This window comes from Cannabis sativa, chromosome 1 (assembly GCF_029168945.1).
Source record: "Cannabis sativa cultivar Pink pepper isolate KNU-18-1 chromosome 1, ASM2916894v1, whole genome shotgun sequence".
Lineage (NCBI taxonomy): Eukaryota > Viridiplantae > Streptophyta > Magnoliopsida > Rosales > Cannabaceae > Cannabis > Cannabis sativa.
In genome coordinates, this window is record NC_083601.1 from 46,428,961 (window position 1) to 46,450,151 (window position 21,191).

Consider the following 21,191-nt stretch of genomic DNA (forward strand, 5'->3'; position numbering starts at 1 on the left):
TTGATGTGCTTGATTTTTGTTGAAAAAGACAATTGATACACACAAATTCCATCTTGATTTACAATGTCTTTTGAAAGATTCTTTTCTTTTGGTCCACAAACAACGAGTGATATATTTAAGGATAAAGAAAAAACAATTAAAACAAAAGGCATTAGTTTTGACAAACATCAATATTTTTTATTATTTTGAATGCCAGTGGCCACACACATCTCAATTTCAAATAAAAAGTTCCATTTAATCACAGGAACAAATAAAAAGCCAATAATTTTGATAAAGATCCAAAAAGTGAACTAGAGAAAGAATCCCATAAGTCCTCAAACATAATTTTCATATTGCAACTCAACAATGGGACGTTCCAAACTCTTTCTGCTAATATCTAATCCACATTTTAACTTTATCTGCAACATCTGAAAAAACAGAGAATCAATGTTACAATTACCACAAAAATAAATAACCCTCTTACTATAAGTACAATAAAAACTACATAGGACATTACATTGTGTACATATATATACATAGGTTTAGCTTAATCTTAAGGTAGCTCTAAACTACGAGCCAAGTAACTCACAATGTGCTAGCAATCACCGCTGGTTATTGTGGCTTGACCATCTCTGATTCCGCCAGTGAAGTCGTCGCCCGTGATTTGTTCTATCTCGAAAAGAATAACTGCTCCTCCGAGGGAAAGGAGCAGTTCCAGCCACATAGTTTGAATGGATATCTGAAACTGTGTCCACCTCATAGTTTGGTTGTGGTGTGCGCCATCGCAGCCTTCTGGCTTGGCGATTACTATCATGAAAATTATTGTTTCGTCTGGTGCCAGAGCTGTTAGAACCAATATCTTGATGTAACCTAGGCATTCTATCTGATCTTCTATAATGGGATTGCTCTCTATCTCTTGAAGCATTCAAAACACGACTGTAAAGCACAATCTCAATAGAACGAAACATGTTGGAGAAAAAAGATGACATCCAAGAATCAACATTGTCTGGTGGGTCTTCAAAACTACTCGGTTGCACTACGCTAAGGACATCCTCCAAATCTCTTTCCCATTCCAACCTTCTCCAATCGCGCTGCCTCATTGGATCCACCTCTGATGGCCTCTCAAAAGGGTGTTCAGATCTCGCATGTTTCCTCAGTTCTGTGTAGGTTCCATTAAAATCACAAGTTTCGGAAGAGCAACTTCTAACTTTGGTGTTCATGAACTGACGAGCAGGCATTATTACCATATAGCCAAAGACATCTCCTCGACATAGAGGGCAGACAAGATTTCCGTGCATAAGGCTCCCACAAGGCCCGGTTAACCCAGGCAGTGATGGTTCTTCACTTATTCTGCGAGAGGCATTGCTTGTGAGAGGAATTTCTTGCAACAATGCTGTTGAAGGGTAAGGCTCAGATGACTTACAAAACTGGTCAAGGCAGTTTGAGTGCCTGTAGCTTGTATTGCACATGTAAGGCCGGCATCCCTGCTCATGAGACGAACATTTCAAAAGCACAGCATTATGTGGGTGTTCCATGCATATAGGGCACCTAGCCTCTTCCCATTCTTTCATATCATCAACTGAGACCAATGGACTACAAAAATTGGTTGGATTATCATCCTTAGATGTAGTACAAGGGTAAGGAGATACCCTAGATTGATCAAAAGACAAGGACCTTACGCTTCTAACCTTTGGCATTTTTTAAATTAAGATACCACCAGAATACTAAACTCTGCTTTTGGCATATCAAAGAATGATATCAGGAGGCATTAAAACATAACAAGTTAGAAACAAGTCCTTAAAATGAACAAAGTGACTAGAACAAGTAAGCAAACAATAAATAGGAAAACAGAGAGAAGTAAGGATCACAATTCACATATACAAGAAATCAATAGTTTAACCGGAAACAAAGGAAGTGTGGTGTGCTTGGGTATATATTATGATACAGTGAGTTGATTCAAGAAGCTCCCCTTTCCAAAAAAAACCAAATTGTTCAGGTATTTATAAACCTAAAATAGCATCTAGCACTTCTCAACAAGTCTTAAACAACTAATTAAACTATAAGAATAAACTTAACAGAAGAAAATAGTAACATGTTCAGGTATTGAGATAGTTATATAACCCTAAGGAAAGACGACCAGAAAGCTCAAAAATTTAATAAAAATTACAATTCAAATAAACTCCACCATGTATGTAAGTGTACATTTTCGAAACTAAATCAATCTATTTCGACAATAAGTTACTAAAATAAAAAAACAGTAAAAAAATCAAGAACATTCTTTAATTAGTCTGTCTAAAACTGAGGAATTGTGATCATTCCAGCCCAAAAAATCATAAAATATGAAACATAATGGTTCAATCAATTCCTTTTCCTATAAAAGATTTCCCCTTTAAAAAAAAGTCCACCTTTTTATTTGTGCCAGAACCATGCAACGAGAGATTTTAGGTATATTCTACAGAGATTATTACCAAAGACTAATCAAGCCAAATCACATCATCTTACGCAAATTACCAACAAGCATCAAGAAAAAATCAAAGTGAGACATCATGAATTAACCGTGTACTATGTTCTGAAATTCATAACAATTTCAATATTTTATGTAATCAAAGTTATGGGTGATCATCGCAAATTAAAGGGAATATTTTGTTGGGTTTACAAATTGGAAATATGAGTGGTGAATTTAAAAATCGGAAAAAGAAGAAGAAAGGGTTTACCGGAGAGAGTTGTGGTGGCGACGAGGGAAACTTCTAGAAAATTAAAAACAAATGAATATGAAAGAAAGAGACGAACAGAACTAGACATGTGAGACTACTATATATATAGCAATACCACCGTCATTTTACGTAACATTTCACTACTGAAAGTACCATACTGCCCTTTTCAGACCCAGCCCAATTTAAAGATAAGCCCAGCCCAGCCCAGCCCAACTTATATTTACAAAAATGTATGATTGACCAATCACTTGTTTCTTACAAAAAAGAAAAAAAATCACTTGTTTATTGCATTTAAACATTATAATAATTTATTATATTATAAATTTTAAATAGTTTTACAAATAAAATATCTTTTTGCACGTAATAGTTTAATAATTTTAAACTTAAATCTATGATGAAAAGATTTTAGTATGCTGTACAAAATTAGAGTTTGTTTTGGATGTGTTTTTGAATTTTTTATGATTTAAATGTATTTATTATTATTTTTATTTTTTTAAAAAATATTTTATTTTTGAAGCCTGTGATGTTTATAAGATAAAAGTATTATTAGTTTAATGATGAAAAAAATGATATAAATAATGAAATTTAATTGTCTTGCTCTTACCTATTAAATTTTGACACATTATCTTGATTTTAGTCGTCGAAAGTAATTTTATTTTTAATATTTTTTGAGTTTGTAAAAATGACAAAATTTTAATATAATTAGGAAAATTTACATGGTATACTAACTTTTACAATTTTTTTACAAAAATACTGTTAGGCGGAATTTTTTACTTTTTTACTGTATTTTTTAATAAGTTTCATACTGCAGTATACTGTGTTAAGTTTCACTGGTGTTTTACTGGTATTTTTTAGTTGTTCAACTGTTGTTTTGAGTTGCTCTGCTTTGTGTTTTACTGTTGTTTTATAAAAACACAGTATTTTTGAAAAAAAATTCATGTGACAGTATTTTTGTAAAAATTCACTCAAATTTCAGTATTTTTGTAAGTTTCCTTATAATTATCACTAGTCTAAGCCCACTAAGGTCAAGCCCAGTATGCTTATCTATTGATCCGAAAACCCGTTTTTTTTTCTTTCTTTTTCTTTTTTTTTTGGAATGAAAAGAAATACAAAAAACCTAAAACCATAAACCCCTGACCTTTCCCTCTCTCTCACACCCACCCAGGCCCGCCGTTCTCTCCTAGGCTCCCTCACGCCCCCAACCGGAGAACGCAGACCACGACGGATCGCCGGAGCCTCATATTTTGAGCTGGTAATCACTTGTACCCTTCATGCCTCCATATTGTATATATTTTTGTGCTATATATGTATATATACATGTGTGTGTTTATTTTCTAAATACCTCACCAGAAAGAAGTTTTGAACTAAAAAACTTGATGTATTCGCTAATTCCTTTAATTTAGTCATATAACTAAGTTGTTATAGGTTCCTAATTTTATCCACTTCGGAATTCTTTCCAACTCAGACCTCTCTTTTTCCTTGCCTTGAGTTCCCAGCCGTCCACCGCCAACGCCGCAGGTTTTTCCAACGGCCTCGTAGCTTCTGAAAAACAGTAAGTGATGTTTGATAATTTTGGCCATATTGATATATTGAACTATTGTATTCAATTTCCCTTTGTAGTTTCTAAAATAATAATAATAATAATAATTTTCCCAAAGGTTTACACTTTGAGTTTTATAGGTTGAAAATAGGTGGATTTTTTATTGAGGAAGTGTGTTAAGCAGAATATGTATAATTTATTTGTGCAATTGTAAAATAAAAAAAAAAGGTTCTTGGATAAACAAATGGGTTGTCTTATTTTTGTTTTTAATATCTGGGTTTGTTTGTTTGTGCTTGTTGAATTGAGAAAATTCTGAACTAGAGAGTGAAATCATCAGTGGGAACTGTCGAAATTGCTGCATTTATGGTTTCGGAGTTCTTTTACAAGTTGGAGATAATCCTTTCTTTCAATCTAATTGCTCTCTTTATATGAATGGCTTTGGTAGATTCTAAGGGAGCAAATGAAGCACCTAATCTCGGCTTTCACCCCGGACGGTGATTACATTGCAATTTTGTCCTCTAATGGAATAGTGAAGGCAAGATCTTTTTATCCCTTTATGCACATCAATTTATTAAACATGTATATTGCACGTGTGCATATGCTTATTTTTATGTGTGCTACATATGTAACTAGAAGAAAAAAATGTTTAAAATATATGCTGATTTTTTACTTTGAAATAAATGCTTAGAAAATGGGAGGTTTGGAGATAAAAAATTATGTATTTCTTATACTTTGAACTGGTGGAGACCATGAAAGTGCTTTCGAAGTGCATACAATCAGAAGTTTGTTGTTTAGAAATACGCACAGAAAAGCTAATAGTAGACGTGTATGTCTCTGGTTTGTTCTTTGCTCCAAGGAATTATTGTGCATTGCCTTGAACTTAATTTTCCTATAATGATGGGAAGTGATCAATAATTTCAGATTTGGAGCACGAGTGATGGGAGCTTATTCTCTGAGTGGAAGCAGTTGGATGAAAATCCTGGTAGTAAGTTCTCTTGTATGGGATGCAGTTTTGTTGGGAAAAAGGTAGTTTAAGACTCAAGGAAGCCTTTTGTTTATTAAATTTGTTACTTAATTGAAACTAAATAATCCCGAAGTCTGATTTTTTTACTTTCAAATATTAGCGAAGAAAAGTGCGTGGTACCTTATTGTTAGCTCTCGGCTCAAGTGATGGGGATGTCTTTGTTGTTGATGTTTCATCTGGAGAGAGGAAGTGGGAAACTACTGGCTCCTTTCCTGGGTATGAAAGCTATTTTTTTCAACTAATTTGTACTATTAGCACCTCCTGAGACTTTATTAATTGGCACGAAGTTGTTGTAACTAATAAATTCACCTTGACTGTAATTAGGGGACTGAATTTAAACTAATTTTTTGTACTAGATTTTTAGGTTGACAAGTATCTGTTTTCTATATTCATTCTAAGTTCTAGTTTCCAATGGTTGTGAGTTGTTCGTTATAAGCTTACCTATGCTGACTCAACTTAATATTGAAAACTACATCCTTACTGCAGATGAAGAATAATTCATTTCATTTATTAATGTACACACACCAAACATTAATGTATGAACAATATGCATGTATACAATAGCAAATGTAAAATGTAGCATACATACTTCAGATTTCTTTTCTTACTCGTAATGGTTTGCTACAGTAGTCGCGAGGGACTCATTCTAACCCAAAAGGGTAGCTCAAATGGTCAGGTATGTAGTTTGCTCCCATAAGGTTTGAGGCTCGAGTTCCTCCTAGGTACTTACATAGCCAATTGCTATAGTTTTCCTCACATATTGTAGGGGTTGGGGTTGATCCTAATTTTAAATAAAAAATGAGAAATGAGGCCTCATTCTAAAGGTTTAGGCATGTAAGTATCAGAGGCCTTCTTTGAAGAAACTGCTTGTTTTGTTTGTCATGAAAGAATGCATGATTTCATCTGCACAATAATTTGGTCAAGATACTAATTCAGATGAACTGATAGTTTTGTACATGTATTTCTATTTATTTTTTTTACAGTGGAGTGGCTGGTTTATCTTTTACAAATAAAGGTCGTAGTCTGCATGTGGTCGGAACTAATGGAAAGGTATCTGAAATGAACTCAGAAACTGGAACGCCTTTACTAGAGTTCAAAGCTTCAAGAAAGCAGATATCTGCTTTAGCTTTTTCTAGTGGTTAGTGATCAATGTATTACGTGTTAGTTTTTCCTTCACATCACTTTGTTATTTGACTTAATGATATTTCATTTATGTGCCAGATGGGAATTTTTTGGCTGTAGCTGATGATAAAATATGTGTTTTAAGTTTGGAAGATGGGAAAAAACTTTCAAAGTTTTCTAATGAGATGGTAAGATTACTAAAGCATATTTGTAATGGGTAGTTTCTTCATCTTTAAAGTTCAAATACTGATAGTTACACTTATGCTCCATCAGGGCCAGGTTCAGTTTGCTTCTATATCTGATGATGCTGGTGCCCTAATTACGTCAGGCTCTCGAGATAAACATCTTCAAGTATGGAGTTTGGATAAAAATAGTGGTACCGTGAGTCGTGGCTCTGTTCTTTCTATGAAACATACTCCATTAACTTTTCAATGTAAAGATGGATGCAATGGAAAACCTGGTTTGACTGTCTTGGCGATCTCAAAGTCAGGTGTAGCTTATGTGTGGCATTTGAAATCACTATTAGAAGATGAGGTTAATCCAATTAAAGTAACATGTAAAGTAAATGAAGATGAAAAGGCCCTACAAAACGGTGAAAGTGTGAAGAATAGTCGCGTTTCTATTTTTGCTGCAAGATTACAAAGTTTAGATGCTAGCAAAGATATGAAAGCGCTCGTAGCTTTTGGTTCAATTGATCACCCCCAGTTCAGTCTTGTGGATATTAGTAAATCAGGGCAGGATGTTGTCATAAATGCTTCAGAAGAGACTACAAACATTTTCGAAAATGGAGTTGCAAAAGGTGTGATAAACTTTTTTGTTTCTGTTGTCGTTTGACTTTTTCTGACAGCGCTGAAAAACATGTATTTTCCACTCTATTTATCTTTTATGTTTCTAAAATTTACTTTTCTAATGTTGACGGTGCTTTGAGAGAAAAGGTTGCCATAGTATTTTTATAATTCGTGAAACTTTAGAGAAGGTTGGCCTGATTCTCCCTATATTTTTTAGATTTTTTAAGACATTGATAATTCTCTTTGTGAAAATAGTTGACCATTCAGGTAGTTGTAATTTATTTTTTCTGAGTAATCTGAGAGAAAGAAATGTGAAGAGTATTTGTGGAGTAATTTGGTTAATTTCATTATAGACAATTTTATGTGGATTGCAAGTTTGGATCATAAGATCATTGTTTTAGTTATCTGCATCGTACATAAGATCATAGAATGTTTGCCATACTTGCTTAGTCTCTTAAACATTGTGGAATGCTTTATTACAGATGGTTTGCAGCCAGAAGCAACGGTTTCACCAAAGAAAAATAAAAAAGCAAGTAAGAAGCGTCCAGCATCTGAAGCAGATCAGTCAACTACAGGAGACATAGTTGATATTGGTAAGAAATAAGAATTTACTTGATAGGATGAAACACTTTAGGTTGTAATACGGGTGCAGGCAGTCTTTCATTTGCCATGCCGTCATTACTATTTTTGTATACAATTCCCTTACCAAGGTGGAATCCACATCTTTTGAAGAGGGGTTTCGGGATAACACACTTTTGTTCACCTCACACAGGAAATCTATTTGTCATAAAGCTGAATATTTTGATGTACAAATTTGAGTTCTTATCATTCGTTTATCATATATGCCAGAAACTTGTGTTCAAATTGAGAAAATGTGAATAATTGAGGAACAAAGTTTCTTGCTTGTTTGATAATTGTAGGTCATGGAGAAGCTGCCGACGGAGTCCTTGTTGATGACGATACAAATGAGCCAACCATGGGAGAAAAACTTGCGGGTCTAAATCTAGCAGAAGATAATACAGCAAAGAGCAATGAAATTGACGAGTCTTCTGCTATTGTTAAGCCTCCTAGCGCAGATTCTGTTCATGTTCTTCTTAAGCAAGCTCTACATGCTGATGATCGCGCTATATTGTTGGATTGCTTATTTACCCAAGATGAGAAGGTATCTATCTCTTCATGTCTTAGGCTAATTAACATTAGTGGTTGTTATCAAATTATTGCCTTGTAAATACTCATAACACAATCTCTGATTTCAGGTTATAACAAAATCAATCTCACAGTTGAATCCATCAGATGTTTTGAAGCTATTACAATCTCTCATATCTATTATTCAGTCGAAGTAAGAACTTAACCTACGTTCTACTCTTAAATGATTTTAAATATAATGGCCGTCTCTCATATTATCCCTTATCAAGTATCACTTGCACAATATAACAGCCTATTTGGTCATAATAATTTAACTGCTTTTATTACTCAACTCAGGGGTGCAGTCTTGGTATGTGCACTTCCATGGCTGAGAAGCCTACTTCTTCACCATGCAAGTGGAATTATATCCCAGGAATCTTCTTTACTTGCCTTAAACTCGGTGTATCAGGTAAATTATTATCAGAAACACATGTGAAGAGGGGTAGCTCAAATGGTCAGATTCGAGTCCTTTCTGGGTATCGACATAGCAATTGCTTTAGTTTTCTGTTCCCCAACTATTTAGAGTTAGGTGGGGAATGGGGGATCCCAGTTTTTATTTTTGATAGAAAAGGTAACCATGATAACTTTTGAAAATGATGAAATTGAAAACTCAATCATCTTATTTCATGTGCAGCTCATAGAATCGAGAGTTTCTACTCTCCAGTCAGCTGTTAAAGTGTCAAGCGTCTTGGACGTTCTTTATTCCGGGGTAAGTGTGATCGATAAAGTATGTAATGGCTTCACTTAGAAAGCTTTTAGTTTTATAACTTATTGGAGCTTTTCCCTGAACAGGTTCTAGACGAGGAACAAGATGAAGGTGAAATGAACGTGCCATTTATTTACGAGGACAGAGATGAAAGCGAAGAGGAGTCTGAAGACGCCATGGAAACCGACGATGACGACAACAGTGACAACGCCAACAGCGACAATGACAAGGAGGCTCTTGAAGGAGCGTTTGGTGATCTTAGTGATCTTGAAGGCATGAGCGAGTAGCTGAAGCTTTGAGTTTCTTTTCAATGTATTTGTAGGAACCCCTTTAATATACTAAAATTAATTAAAATTTTGCCTATCTGAGCTTGAATATTCCTATAATTGAATGAAAATTTTGCCCCATGTGTTTCAACTTCCATGTTCAATTGTGAAATTTTTGTATATATATTCATCATTTACATGTTAAAGAGTTGTTTCATAAATTGCCTATTATATAAATTTACTTCTCGTCTTTTTCAAAAGTATCGTTTAATTTTTTAAACTCACTATATGTTTCACGCTCGAAATCTCCACGTAGTAGAGGATTAGAATTTGGATTGTTGGATTAATTTGATAGAATAATGTGTGAATATATTAGTTTATTAGCTTGAGTCAAAATAAAAAAGAAAAATTAGTGAAATAGTTAATCATATCATACATGTAAAGTCTCCAGGAATCAAAGACCCCTCGCTTCTCACTCGCATCTCTTCATCAAAAATAGCCTTAATACATGGAAGGTCAAATTATCATAGAAAGAAAAGGATTTAGGCTAAGAACTCAAGGATCTTCCATAATTCGAAGTAGGGCTATACAAAAAAATTTGTAAACCACTTAAATCGAATAATCTGTCCAAACTAAATTGAAAAAACCGATAAAAATTACAACCCGAAATAACTCGAAAAAATTACAAACCGCTTAATATGTTAATTGGATGGGTTGAAAATAAATCTAACCCGCCTAATTAAACCGACCAACTCGATTTTAGATTTTTTTTTTTTCAACTTTTTTACTTTTTATTATATATAAAATAAATAATGAAATAATTAAATGTATAATAATATAAATTTATATACTTAATTATTAATTTTAAAGTTAATATATTGTGTTTCAAAGTTAATATATTGTGTTGTAATTTGGTGGAGGTGATATAAAAAAAATTTGGCCCAATTGGACAGGTTAATCCATACAGATTTTTTTTTTTTAAATTAGGCGAGTTACATTCAATAGCTCGAACTTAGAAAATATATAAGATAAACCAATCTCCTTGAACCAATCCTCCATTTATAACCTTGGGAAAATTTACGAAAATACTAGAATTTGAGTTAACTTTTATAAAAATTCTGTCACACGGAATTTTTTTCAAAAATACTGTATTTTTATAAAATACCAGTAAAATACAAAGCAGTATAACTCAAAACAACAGTAAAACACTAGTAAAACACCAGTAGAACACTAGTGAAAACTTAACACAGTATACTGCAGTATGAAACTTATAAAAAAACACAGTAAAAAAGTAAAAAATACCGCCTGACAGTATTTTTGTAAAAAAATGTCAAAAGTTAGTATACAATCTAACCTTGTAAGCTTTATTCTGTAATTCCAAATCTTTCTTTCCTTTGTTCTACATAGAATTTCCCAATTTTTTTTGTTTAGTGTAGCATAATAGTATTTTACAATCATTTAATAATTTAATAGCTTCAAAGTCCTAAGTTCGAACCTTGACCTCTCCCTTTTTCCATCTCTCCCTCACCACTAATCTTAGTGGCTTCAGTTTTCTACTTATGTTCTGTTAAAAACTGAAAACAACTCATAGCATAGAACAAAGAACGCTTTCATTCCAGCCCTTTAACTTAAATATTTATAATTACTCTAATAATTTTGTGATGAAATTTGTACCAAAACAAAGCTCTGTTAAACAACTAAATAGTAAAAAAAGAAAGTTAAGTATATTTTATTATTTCAATGCAGTTTTCTTCACTTCATTTCATTTTCATGTATGATGAAATGATACTTTGAAACGCAGGAGGAGCATGAAAGAAAATACAAAAACGACAAAACAAAAATACAAAAACGACAACAAAAAGTAACTTGCTCTAATTAATTTCTAGTGTTGTTCTAATAGTCCCTTCCCCTGGTCTTGAAAGGGGCTGGAGAATCCTCTTCTTCATCGTTCTTAGCCATGCCAAGTGTACTTTTCACAGCATCAGCAGTCGATTGGGCCATCTGTTTCATCTTCTCCCCAGTATCTTGAAGAATTCCTGCAGCTTTGTCCTTCCCTTCATGGGCCATCTCTCCAGTCCTTGCCGCCGTATCCGATGCCTTCTCTTTCGTGGTTTGGGCCGCACTCTTCGTCTTCTCTTTCGCTGCTTGGGCCGTATCTGCAGTCTTGTCCTTTGCCGCTTGGGCCGTATTTGCTGTCCTTTCTTTTGCTGCTTGGGCCGCACTTGCGGTCTTTTCCTTTGCCGCTTGGGCTGTATCTGCGGTCTTGTCCTTACCAGCTTGGGCCTTCTCCCCTACTGAGCCCATCATTTGGTTCGCCTTCTCCTATAAAAGACAAATTTTCCAAAAATACATAAAGTAACTAAAAAAAATAAAAAAAATTAACTTACAACCATATTTTTTTGTTTGTGTTAAAAGTTTTGATAATATTTCCGATAAGGTAAAAAGCCCAAAACAAAACAAAAAGTGTCATATTTCTAAGAAATAGAGTAAATAAAGCTGTAAAATAATTTGATACGAACGACTTTACCTCAGTACGGCCTTTAGTTTCAGCAGCTCTGCGAGCCTGGTCTTGGGATGCCATTGTTTCTTTTCGACTGAAAAAAGTGAATTGTGAGTTTGGCAATGGAGTTAATATGAATAATATTTATGGAACTGTGTTTTGCTTGTACTTGATGAGAATAGAAGTGTGTCAATGAGGGTAATTATATAGTGTTTTTCTATAGGGTGAGACATAGACACGTGTTTTATTTGCTGACACCTGTATGCCACGTGTCATGCTCTCGTAACGAAGGGGGCATAACCTCGGGGGCATGTGACATTTGGGGAAAGGTTAACTCAATGACTCAGCCTATACGATGTCGCCACGTGGTGCCATTTAGTATAAACTGACACGTGGTCAGCGCAGATCGCTTACACGCTTCTTTAATTGAGTATAATAGAACCACATGCAAATGCAATATGTATATAACATAGCTATCTTTTTAGTAAGTATTATGATAGGGCAAGGTAAGTTGTTTAGAGTACGAATCCTTATTTGTTTAATAATAATAATAATAGTATTTTCCTTCAAAAAAAAAAAAAAAAGTTGCTTAGAGTACTATCTTGGGGTGTTTTTTTTCGCTTAAGGGATCTGTTTTATGAGCTAATTTTAGGTATTTTGCTTACCAAGCTCTTAACTAATTAAAAATTCATCGTGTTAGCAAAAAACTAAAAATTCCTCAGCATCAATTCCGCCACTATAGTGTTACCAAATAGACTGGCTTGTTTAAAAAATACGGGCCGATATGAAAAAAGTACAATATGAAAATACTAAATTTATACGGACTGTGCTGGGCACCTACCATTTAAAAATATTGCATGAGACGACACGAATCATATTTTTTTGTACCACAATACGACACGGTTTGTTCTTTGAAAAACACGAATTAATACAGATCAGGCTAACAAGACACGCATAAATTTATTGCAATAATAGATTATATTAGGAATTGGTAAAAGAGCATTGAGAAACAATCATTCAACTTAATTTGAACATCTTAAAAAGTTAGGCTTCAATGTAGCGTTATTATGTGTTTATTAAATAATCATTGTGACGTATTTTTTTTGTTCCACCTTTATGAGAATCTTCATTACATGCGACCAATGAAGAGGCTCAAGCCATTTCTTTAAATCTTTATATTTGTCCTTCTAATTAATTAGTAACAATTTATTTGAGTATATTTTATTTACTGATTATAATTTTTAAAATTTATTTAAGATATAGAAAGTAATTCTGAAGTTGTGGTCAATTTAATCATTTTTTTTAGGCTGGATTAGGGTAAAGATATTTTTTAGATTTATTAGGTTCTTGTTATGTGTCTTTTCAAATATATATCTTCAGTATATAATGCAAAATGGTAATACTGCAACACATGGTGAGATTGTGCACTATAGATGGAAAACGAGATTTCTTGGTTGGAAAAAATTTCCTCCTTATTTAATAACCTAGGTTTGATTTTTAGTAACAAAATTAGTTATTATATTAAAAAAAAAAAAATTAAGATATTTTTTAAGGAGGAAAAATCTTAACCGCCAAACACAATTTATTTAAGATATTTGCCTCTATATTTTTATTTCTATCAATTTTTTCTCTTTTTATTATTCTATTGAAATTTTTTCTTAAATTATTCTGCTGAAGTTTTATTTGCATCTAATAAATTTATAAATGCACCTCAAATTAATAATTTTTATTTTATGTACAATATCTTTAATTATATTAAATTTTCTAATTTCTTTCTCTTAATTTATATTCTTGAAAAAATATCTTTTAAACAAAAATAACTTATATTTTAAATATTATAACAAAAAAGAAATAAAAAATACATGATTTTTAAAAAATTACGAAAACAAAATTCAAATAAATATTGAAATTAACACAAAATAATGTGAGAAAAAAATTAAAAAAAAAATATTAAGACTAATTTTTAAAAATTATTTTAAGCATAATCTTTTAGATATTGAAATGTATTTATTATTTTATGAGATGCATATTGAATTTTTCTATTATAGTGAAATATAGAATTTATATTATGACACATGTGACCTTGATAAGTTGTAACACATTAATAGTAAATTTACCATTTACTATTAATAATCAGTTTAGAGTATATAGTGCTGTAAAAATGGATTGTGGTTTTTGGCATACAACGAAATTGGCACGAGTTCGGAGGACACCAAAAAATATGAGTTTATTAGGCACAATATGATACGATGCTATATATATTGGCATGATACGAGCCAAAAAATATGTGCTTAAGCACGAATGACACGGCAACTTAAGTACGAATAGACTAACTCTAAAAGCATAGCACGAGACAAGCCTGAAAAACACGACACAACACATTAAAAATCCTATAATATGCTAAAATTATAATTAAACTTAAATAAACACTAAATAAATAATTTTATAATTAAAACTATTAGAAATATACAATTAAAACTATATATATTAATTTATTTATAAAATATGAAATAAAAATTTAATTATTTATAAGTAATAATTTAAATTTTAATAATCTTATAATTTTTTAAAATGATTATGTGTAAAATATTATTGAAAAATTATATAAATATAATTGAAGTTATAAAAAATACTTATACGTTAATAATTGGCTCCGAATATAAAAATGGATCGACCCGTTTAAGAAAAATACGAAAACACAAATAAAACATGACATAAATTCGAGCAAGGCGAAAAAATTGAGCCTACTCTTTAAAAATAAAAATGTAAGCATAACACGAAAAGACTTATATCTTTCAATTAGACGATACAACACGACCCGACCCATATTTTACAAAGTACTCCTATATAATATAAGCTGAACAACCAAGACAACACAAATTTTATTTGAAATTGCTTTTTCTATATTTAAATATATTTCGGTGGATACCGTTAACTTTTTGTCGATTTTTATAAAGAAATAACTACAAATTAGTCGACATGTTATAAAACATTACTACACTAGTATCCCATGTCGACGACTATGACATTATTCATAATTGTAAATATTTTTTTATTTGGTTTTTGGAAAGAAAAATAAATAAAAAATATCATTCATCAATGTAAAAGTGATATTTCATTTCCGAAAGAAGAAGGAAAAAAAATCTTAGAGAAGAAGAAAATATCTGATATGGGCCTTACAGAAAAAAAATAAAAAACTAGCATATGGATATGGGTATATAGGTGGGGTAACATAATATTAATAACGATCGACAAAACTCCACTGTAACCCCACAAGTGGTTCACCATGAAGACTGACACGTGTCAAGAATCTATGCCTTGTCTAGTCCAAAATCCAAAGATAAGATTTCCCTGTGAACCATTTTGATTTCATGCATGCGTAAGGGGTTGATAATAATTTGATGATTTTATGTGGCTACAAATCAACATCAACCCATTATAAATAGATCCACAACTTTCACATACTTTCAGTACACTTACTAAATTAATAATCCTTCCTACATTTAGAACCAACTTTTTTGTTTTCTTTATCAAAAATGGCAAGTCAGGATATCTCAAGCAAGGCTAGCGAAATCAGCAGAGATGTTCAGGTACTAATATATAATATTAATAATAAGTCTTTCTTTTTTTCTAATTTAGAGTTAGTGATGATGATCATAATAATTGATATAGATATAATATATGTATATATAGTTGACACATTATTATATATATGTATAGGTAAAAGCAGATGAGGCAATGAAGGGTGCATCACGCGCAGCCCAAACTGTGTCGGACAAAACATCAACAGCAGCCCAAACTGCGGCCAATAACACACAAACTGCTGCTCAATCCACCAAAGACTCTGCTGCCTCTGCTATAGGCGTCAAACATGAATCTCCTGGCTTCTTACAACAGGTATAATAATGGCATGGGCTCATTATGATTATTTTACAAAATTACATACAAATAGCCCACCTGGCCAGCCAATTAGTTTTATTTTGATATATATATTATTTTGTTAATTTCAGACTGGAGATCAAATTTCGAGCATGGCTCAAGGAGCAACCAATGCAGTGAAGAACACTCTTGGAATGGGAGATGGCAAATAAACTAATTAATCAAGTGTCTTGGCCTTGCCTAGCTATAGCAGCTAGGAGGAAAGGAAGGAAGGCTTTATTATTTGTTGCATGATCAATTTCCTTTTTATTAATATGCATGTGTTGTTTAAAAGAATTTGCTTTTTATTATTGGTATGTATTTGACTGTTTGGTTTAATTTCCAAGTGCATGCGCCTATATTTGCCTAACTTTTTAAGCTGCATGGCTCTTACTAACTAACCCCCTCCCACCCTCATTATTACCTTACAACACGCTGCACTTTTTTTTTTTTTTTAATTAGGATTTTTGCCCTGAACTTTGACATGTACCAAATCATGTGCTCTAAACTTTTAAAGTCTTAAAAATGTTCTTTGAACTATTGAGATTGTTGGATTTAAGGATTTTTGTCCAATTTTACTAAAATCTAACATGGATGAAAGTTAAGGGGACATGATTTAGTACATGTCAAAATTCAACGAGCATGATTTTGTATATATCAAAGTCTGGGATTATGGTTTAGTACATAAACAATAGTAAAGGGTATTTTTAACGACCTTAAAAATTCAGGAAGCATAATTTGGTACTTGTCAAAGTTTAAGGGTAAAAAACTATTTTTTTAAAGAAAAAAAATACAAAAGCCAATAGACTAAATGCTAGCTAAACACCTTAACACCATCTTTAATATGATAAGCAAAAATTAATTAATATACTATATACATTCAGCATAAAAGGTCAACAAATCACGTGTGTTTCAACAAGTGTAAAATTTGATGAAAACTAAACAAATCCATAATATTCATTAAATATTTATAGAAAATATAATAAAAGCAAATACACCATATTATCAAATTTATTAGAATTTTTAGTACATTTGTTAAATTTGATATAACGTTTGGCACACTATGGAAGCAATTTTTTACAAGTGAGTTGTATTTTTGCACTTCAACATGTGTAAGTATAAGGTATTGCTTTTTATTATATATAGTGCCATGGGCACCTTATAGTATCTAATAGTATAGTGCTTTTTATTTTATTACAAACTTAATTGGAAAAATATTATTATTATTATTAGGAATTGATAAATAAATATTTTATATATTTTTAGCATACTTGTGTTTATTTATAGTTTTCTTAATCAACATGTAATCTATACTTATTTATTTTAATATGGGGTATAAGTATCACATAATATTTGTCCTTTTAATTACTAAACCAAATAATTTGAGCACATTTGAATTAAGGATATTCACAGAGAAAAATACTTAATATTTAAAGAATGCCACATTTAAATACTGATTTCTTTTACAGAAAAAAAATCATAATCTTTACTAGCTACCTAAATTATTTATTTAAATAATTAATAAAATATTATTTGAATTACAAAAGTCACTGAAATTATTGAGGATTGTCAATTATAACCTTTTTCTATTTGTGTTATTTTTTTATATTTAATTTAAGTATAGATCCTTATTTTTTAAAAAAAAATATTTAATATTTTGAATTATTTGTGTAAAAAACATAGTTTTATTAATTTGTATCACAATTTTCCGTGGATAATTAACGTTAAGTTTCTGTAGACTTCTATATGGGAAAAAGTACAAATTAGTCGACATGTGACTATAACACTATTACACGGGTATTCCCATGTCGACGGCTACAATATTATTCAGCAATTTTTTTTTTTTTAATTTCAGAAAAAATATATATATGACATTCACAAAATGTAAAACAGATATTATATTTCCGAAAGAAGAAAAAAAAAATCTTACACAGAAGAAAATATCTTGGATATGGGTATAGGTGGGGTAACATATAAATTATAATAGAGCTGACAAATTAAAAGCTATGTATGATATGGTTCAATAATTACACTAGCTATCCATCAACACTGACACGTGTCATAAATCTATGCGTTGTATAGTCCAAAGATAAGAGATTTTGTCGATCTGAACCATTCAATATCTTTCTTCTTTAATGCTACCTAAAAAAAAGTATAACCAGTTCCATGCAATTGCAATGCCTAACGGGTTGATTTGATTGGATAATATGTGGCTACAAATCAATATCATCGCTTTATAAATAGATCCACAACTTTCACATACTTTCACACTTACTAAATTAATCATACATTTAGTACTAAATTTAATTTGTTTTCTCTATCAAAAATGGCAAGCAAGGATATCTCAAGCAAGGCCAGCGAAATCAGTAGAGATGTTCAGGTACTTAATATATAATAATAATGTATTTTTTCTTTCTTTATTTTTAACTAATATAAGTTATCAAGTTGGTGATGATGATGATGGTTTTATATATGTAATTTTGTTGAAAAAAATATATATATAGGTAAAAGCAGATGAGGCAATGAAGGGTGTATCACGCGCAGCCCAAACTGTGTCGGACAAGGCATCGATTGCGGCCCAAACCGCGTCGAATAGCACACAAACTGCTGCTCAAACTGTCTCGGATAAGACGTGCAGTGCAGCTCAAACCACCAAAGACTCTGCTGTAGGCGCCAAAGATCAATCCACCGGCTTCCTTCAACAGGTATAAACCATCAGAAAACTTTATATATAATAGTTTTACTTATATGAATGGTAAGTAACCCTAAGTGATTTTAAATAGCCAAAATAATAGATTAAATTAAAATGCTGAAATAAGTAAAAGTGTACTTATATTTACAATAAAATAATAATTAAATTTTATTATAACCAAAACCAACAAGTTCGTAACAACTATCTATACATAAAGTTTTTTTTAACAACTAATAGAGTTAAGAACATATAATTATCCATTTTGATATGATATGTTTTGTAATTATTTATTTTTTTCAGACTGGAGTACAAATTTCAAACATGGCTCAAGGAGCAGCCACTGCAGTGAAGAACACCATAGGAATGGGAGATGGCAAATAAATTAAGCAAGTGCATGCCTAGCAAGCTAGCTAGGAAGGAAGCTTTGTTATTTGTTAAAGATTTTCCTTTTTAATATATATGTACTTGTTTGATAATAATAATTATTGGTGTTTATTTGACTGTTTTTGGTTTAATCTCCAAGTGGGGTTGTTGGATTGGGTTTCCTCTCAATAATCCCCTATTTTGAGATTTAAAACAAATTAATGTTTCCATTTTTATGTGCTAAACAATATACGATTCTTCTTTGATCGTAAAATTAATTTGTGAATCTCAGTGTGTATAACTTTATGCCTTTTTCAGTTTATGTATTATTTTGTTATATGCTCAAGTCATCAAGTTAAATGATCTAAAATAATATCGACTATATTTTTTATTTCAGAAAATAAAATAAAAAATCTATATTTGAAATTTAAAATTGTACCTATAATTTTGAGATCAAATATCTCATATATCTTCAGAAAAATAAATAAATAAATTATAATAAAATTTCCCCTGAGACCTAACTTGTAAAAAATAATAACTGAGAATTTAATTTTTTTTTTTTATTTATAACAAAGTCATTTACAAAGTAGTCCTATCTTTGAACATGTTCTTTATAAAACTCAATCAGGGCAGCCATCTATGGGTTAAGACGGGTCAGACTTGTATACAATCCACTCTAGAGTCCCTAAAAAGATAATTTTCTCTATAAAAATATACTAACTTATTTTTTTTAGCAATTTTTGGAAATACCACACATTTTCTAAGGTTGTAATAATTTAATTTTTTTCTAAGGTCCGAAAACATTTTCATTGCTGAACTTCAATCTCACTAAATCTGGTTACGGTTGAGATAGGTCTTATCAAATAAATAAGATCTTGTTTTAGTAGTGTGGCTGTGTGGCCTATGGAAAAGCTTCAGAAAGAGACACCCATTGATTCTTCTCTTAATAAATAATTTCAGACTCATCTTAAATGACTCACCTTCTACAGTCTCCACAAGCTATTAAATGACTTGTCGAGTCCTTACTCATGAGTTTTTTTTCTCTTTTTTTTTTTTTTTTTTTAATGCAATAAGAGGATATATATGTATATAAAAATGTTTGGGATGGATGAAGGATCAACTAGTCCAATAACTTTAATAGCAAAAGTCTATTTAATTACATGGGACACAAAATTACAGTTTTTAAAATAAACGAAAAGTTACACTTAATTAAAAAGTTTGAGACCTAAATGCATTGAGTCACACAATTACTAATAACTCAAACTAAAACAAAAGTACAGAACCATTGAAAGTATTGATAATTATCTTGGAGTGGCTCTCAACATTAACAAATGAATTATAAAAGACTGTTGACTTCAGGGCTTAATTAACAAATTATTTCTCTTCAAAATAAATATATTAATAACGTTGTTGCCCTGCTTAATGTACCGACATAAATAATTTTTGATACTTTATCAAAAGAAAGTAAAAAAAAAAATCAAAAGAAGAAGGATAATTTATAATTATTTATGAGTCATTTTTTTTTGTAAAGAGTTATTAAACCTACTTAAATGATTTTGTTAATTAATTTGTTTAAGTTTGTTAAGACATGTTTCTACTCCTCATGGAACAATTGAGCAGATAATCATTGTAAGAAGAAGAGATTCGAATTACTCCATCTGAATTGGAGACCTAGCTAAAGATTCAGCCATAAGTATTTTTTTTATTTCTTGTTCGTTTTTTGAAAGTATTGGCATTTTACGCATATGGTATCGTTTTTTTTTAGCAATGTTGTCAGTTTTAGTATAAAGGATAGTTTTTCGCATTCATTGTCATTTTAATAATAATAAAAATTCATTTTTGGTAAATATTTCACATTCACATATTTTTTTTGAATGAAAATGGATAATTCATTAAATAGCTAAATTCGCTATTATAATTGACTGAAGAGCAGGAGAGACATTGCTCTCAGTAATAAGACGATTAGACCAATAATAAGCATCGCGAGCTATACAATATGTGGCTTTGTTAGCAGATCGTTTAACATGAAAAATCGTAACATTATTTAAAATAGAAAGAAGCAATTGACAACCTTGAACAAACAAACCAAAGATTGAAGGCAGCGAAACAGAGCTATAAATTGCTTGCACAACTACGATGCAATCGGTCTCAACTACCACATTCAAATGTTCTTCTTCTTCTTTATCCAACTTAACACCTCTTTGATGATCACCACTTCTGCTATTGTCACAAATGCCACTGGTCAAAGTAAAACAAGCTTCAGTCAACTTTTCATGGCAATCTGGAGCTATAAAACTAGTACCATACTCATTGTTAGCTTCAAAAATCGCATCATTCACGTTAATTTTTAACATACCAGCAACTGGTTTGGTCCAATAACCCTTGCTAGATTTG

At 31.4% G+C, this 21,191-nt stretch overlaps 5 protein-coding genes across 11 annotated transcripts; 3 read left to right on the forward strand and 2 right to left on the reverse strand.

Moving 5' to 3' along the window:
- Window positions 1–155: 155 nt before the first annotated feature.
- Window positions 156–2,838, reverse strand: LOC115705302 (uncharacterized). Of its 4 annotated transcripts, XM_061108410.1 has the most exons (4): window positions 2,694–2,837; window positions 1,668–1,710; window positions 569–1,572; window positions 156–407 (listed from the first exon to the last, which is right to left on the reverse strand). In XM_061108410.1, the coding sequence occupies exon 3, from the start codon at window positions 1,548–1,550 to the stop codon at window positions 582–584; it is 969 nt and encodes a 322-aa protein (XP_060964393.1). In that variant the 5' UTR covers window positions 1,551–1,572; window positions 1,668–1,710; window positions 2,694–2,837; the 3' UTR covers window positions 156–407; window positions 569–581. The 4 variants fall into 4 exon arrangements, with proteins under 4 accessions (XP_060964393.1, XP_030488466.2, XP_060964394.1 ...); XM_030632606.2 differs by having other exon boundaries at window positions 569–1,710; window positions 2,694–2,838; XM_061108411.1 differs by lacking the exon at window positions 1,668–1,710 and having other exon boundaries at window positions 2,694–2,771.
- Window positions 2,839–3,764: 926 nt separating this feature from the next.
- On the forward strand, window positions 3,765–9,481 carry LOC115705270 (uncharacterized). Of its 4 annotated transcripts, none has more exons than XM_030632557.2 (14): window positions 3,765–3,945; window positions 4,159–4,245; window positions 4,679–4,768; window positions 5,155–5,259; window positions 5,358–5,473; window positions 6,241–6,395; window positions 6,479–6,567; window positions 6,653–7,178; window positions 7,650–7,760; window positions 8,088–8,329; window positions 8,424–8,506; window positions 8,650–8,761; window positions 8,987–9,061; window positions 9,145–9,481. In XM_030632557.2, exons 3-14 carry the CDS (start codon window positions 4,694–4,696, stop codon window positions 9,343–9,345), a joined length of 1,890 nt encoding a protein of 629 aa, XP_030488417.2. In that variant the 5' UTR covers window positions 3,765–3,945; window positions 4,159–4,245; window positions 4,679–4,693; the 3' UTR covers window positions 9,346–9,481. The 4 variants fall into 4 exon arrangements, with proteins under 4 accessions (XP_030488417.2, XP_030488418.2, XP_060973946.1 ...); XM_030632558.2 differs by having other exon boundaries at window positions 3,795–3,945; window positions 4,190–4,245; XM_061117963.1 differs by having other exon boundaries at window positions 3,801–3,945; window positions 4,183–4,245.
- Window positions 9,482–11,026: 1,545 nt separating this feature from the next.
- On the reverse strand, window positions 11,027–11,998 carry LOC115705351 (late embryogenesis abundant protein 2). The gene is made up of 2 exons (XM_030632675.2): window positions 11,852–11,998; window positions 11,027–11,646 (listed from the first exon to the last, which is right to left on the reverse strand). The coding sequence occupies exons 1-2, from the start codon at window positions 11,903–11,905 to the stop codon at window positions 11,218–11,220; spliced, it is 483 nt and encodes a 160-aa protein (XP_030488535.2). The 5' UTR covers window positions 11,906–11,998; the 3' UTR covers window positions 11,027–11,217.
- Window positions 11,999–15,256: 3,258 nt separating this feature from the next.
- LOC115705362 (late embryogenesis abundant protein 2) lies at window positions 15,257–16,112 on the forward strand. The gene is made up of 3 exons (XM_030632691.2): window positions 15,257–15,414; window positions 15,545–15,721; window positions 15,835–16,112. Exons 1-3 carry the CDS (start codon window positions 15,361–15,363, stop codon window positions 15,913–15,915), a joined length of 312 nt encoding a protein of 103 aa, XP_030488551.2. The 5' UTR covers window positions 15,257–15,360; the 3' UTR covers window positions 15,916–16,112.
- Window positions 16,113–17,865: 1,753 nt separating this feature from the next.
- LOC133028905 (late embryogenesis abundant protein 2-like) lies at window positions 17,866–19,083 on the forward strand. Its single transcript, XM_030632689.2, has 3 exons — window positions 17,866–18,122; window positions 18,247–18,447; window positions 18,735–19,083. The coding sequence occupies exons 1-3, from the start codon at window positions 18,069–18,071 to the stop codon at window positions 18,813–18,815; spliced, it is 336 nt and encodes a 111-aa protein (XP_030488549.2). The 5' UTR covers window positions 17,866–18,068; the 3' UTR covers window positions 18,816–19,083.
- The last annotated feature ends 2,108 nt before the right edge of the window (window positions 19,084–21,191 follow it).

Bases quoted from the DNA above. Each gene is read 5' to 3' on its own strand.
- LOC115705302 (XM_030632606.2), bottom strand. From the start codon at position 1,676: ATGCCAAAGGTTAGAAGCGTAAGGTCCTTGTCTTTTGATCAATCTAGG.
- LOC115705270 (XM_030632557.2), top strand. From the start codon at position 4,694: ATGAAGCACCTAATCTCGGCTTTCACCCCGGACGGTGATTACATTGCA. The intron at 7,761-8,087 runs GTAAGAAATAAG...TGATAATTGTAG, and splicing joins AGGAGACATAGTTGATATTG to GTCATGGAGAAGCTGCCGAC. The intron at 8,330-8,423 runs GTATCTATCTCT...CTCTGATTTCAG, and splicing joins TATTTACCCAAGATGAGAAG to GTTATAACAAAATCAATCTC.
- LOC115705351 (XM_030632675.2), bottom strand. From the start codon at position 11,905: ATGGCATCCCAAGACCAGGCTCGCAGAGCTGCTGAAACTAAAGGCCGT. The intron at 11,647-11,851 runs GTAAAGTCGTTC...TGTCTTTTATAG, and splicing joins AAACTAAAGGCCGTACTGAG to GAGAAGGCGAACCAAATGAT.
- LOC115705362 (XM_030632691.2), top strand. From the start codon at position 15,361: ATGGCAAGTCAGGATATCTCAAGCAAGGCTAGCGAAATCAGCAGAGAT. The intron at 15,415-15,544 runs GTACTAATATAT...ATATATGTATAG, and splicing joins AAATCAGCAGAGATGTTCAG to GTAAAAGCAGATGAGGCAAT. The intron at 15,722-15,834 runs GTATAATAATGG...TGTTAATTTCAG, and splicing joins CTCCTGGCTTCTTACAACAG to ACTGGAGATCAAATTTCGAG.
- LOC133028905 (XM_030632689.2), top strand. From the start codon at position 18,069: ATGGCAAGCAAGGATATCTCAAGCAAGGCCAGCGAAATCAGTAGAGAT. The intron at 18,123-18,246 runs GTACTTAATATA...ATATATATATAG, and splicing joins AAATCAGTAGAGATGTTCAG to GTAAAAGCAGATGAGGCAAT. The intron at 18,448-18,734 runs GTATAAACCATC...TATTTTTTTCAG, and splicing joins CCACCGGCTTCCTTCAACAG to ACTGGAGTACAAATTTCAAA.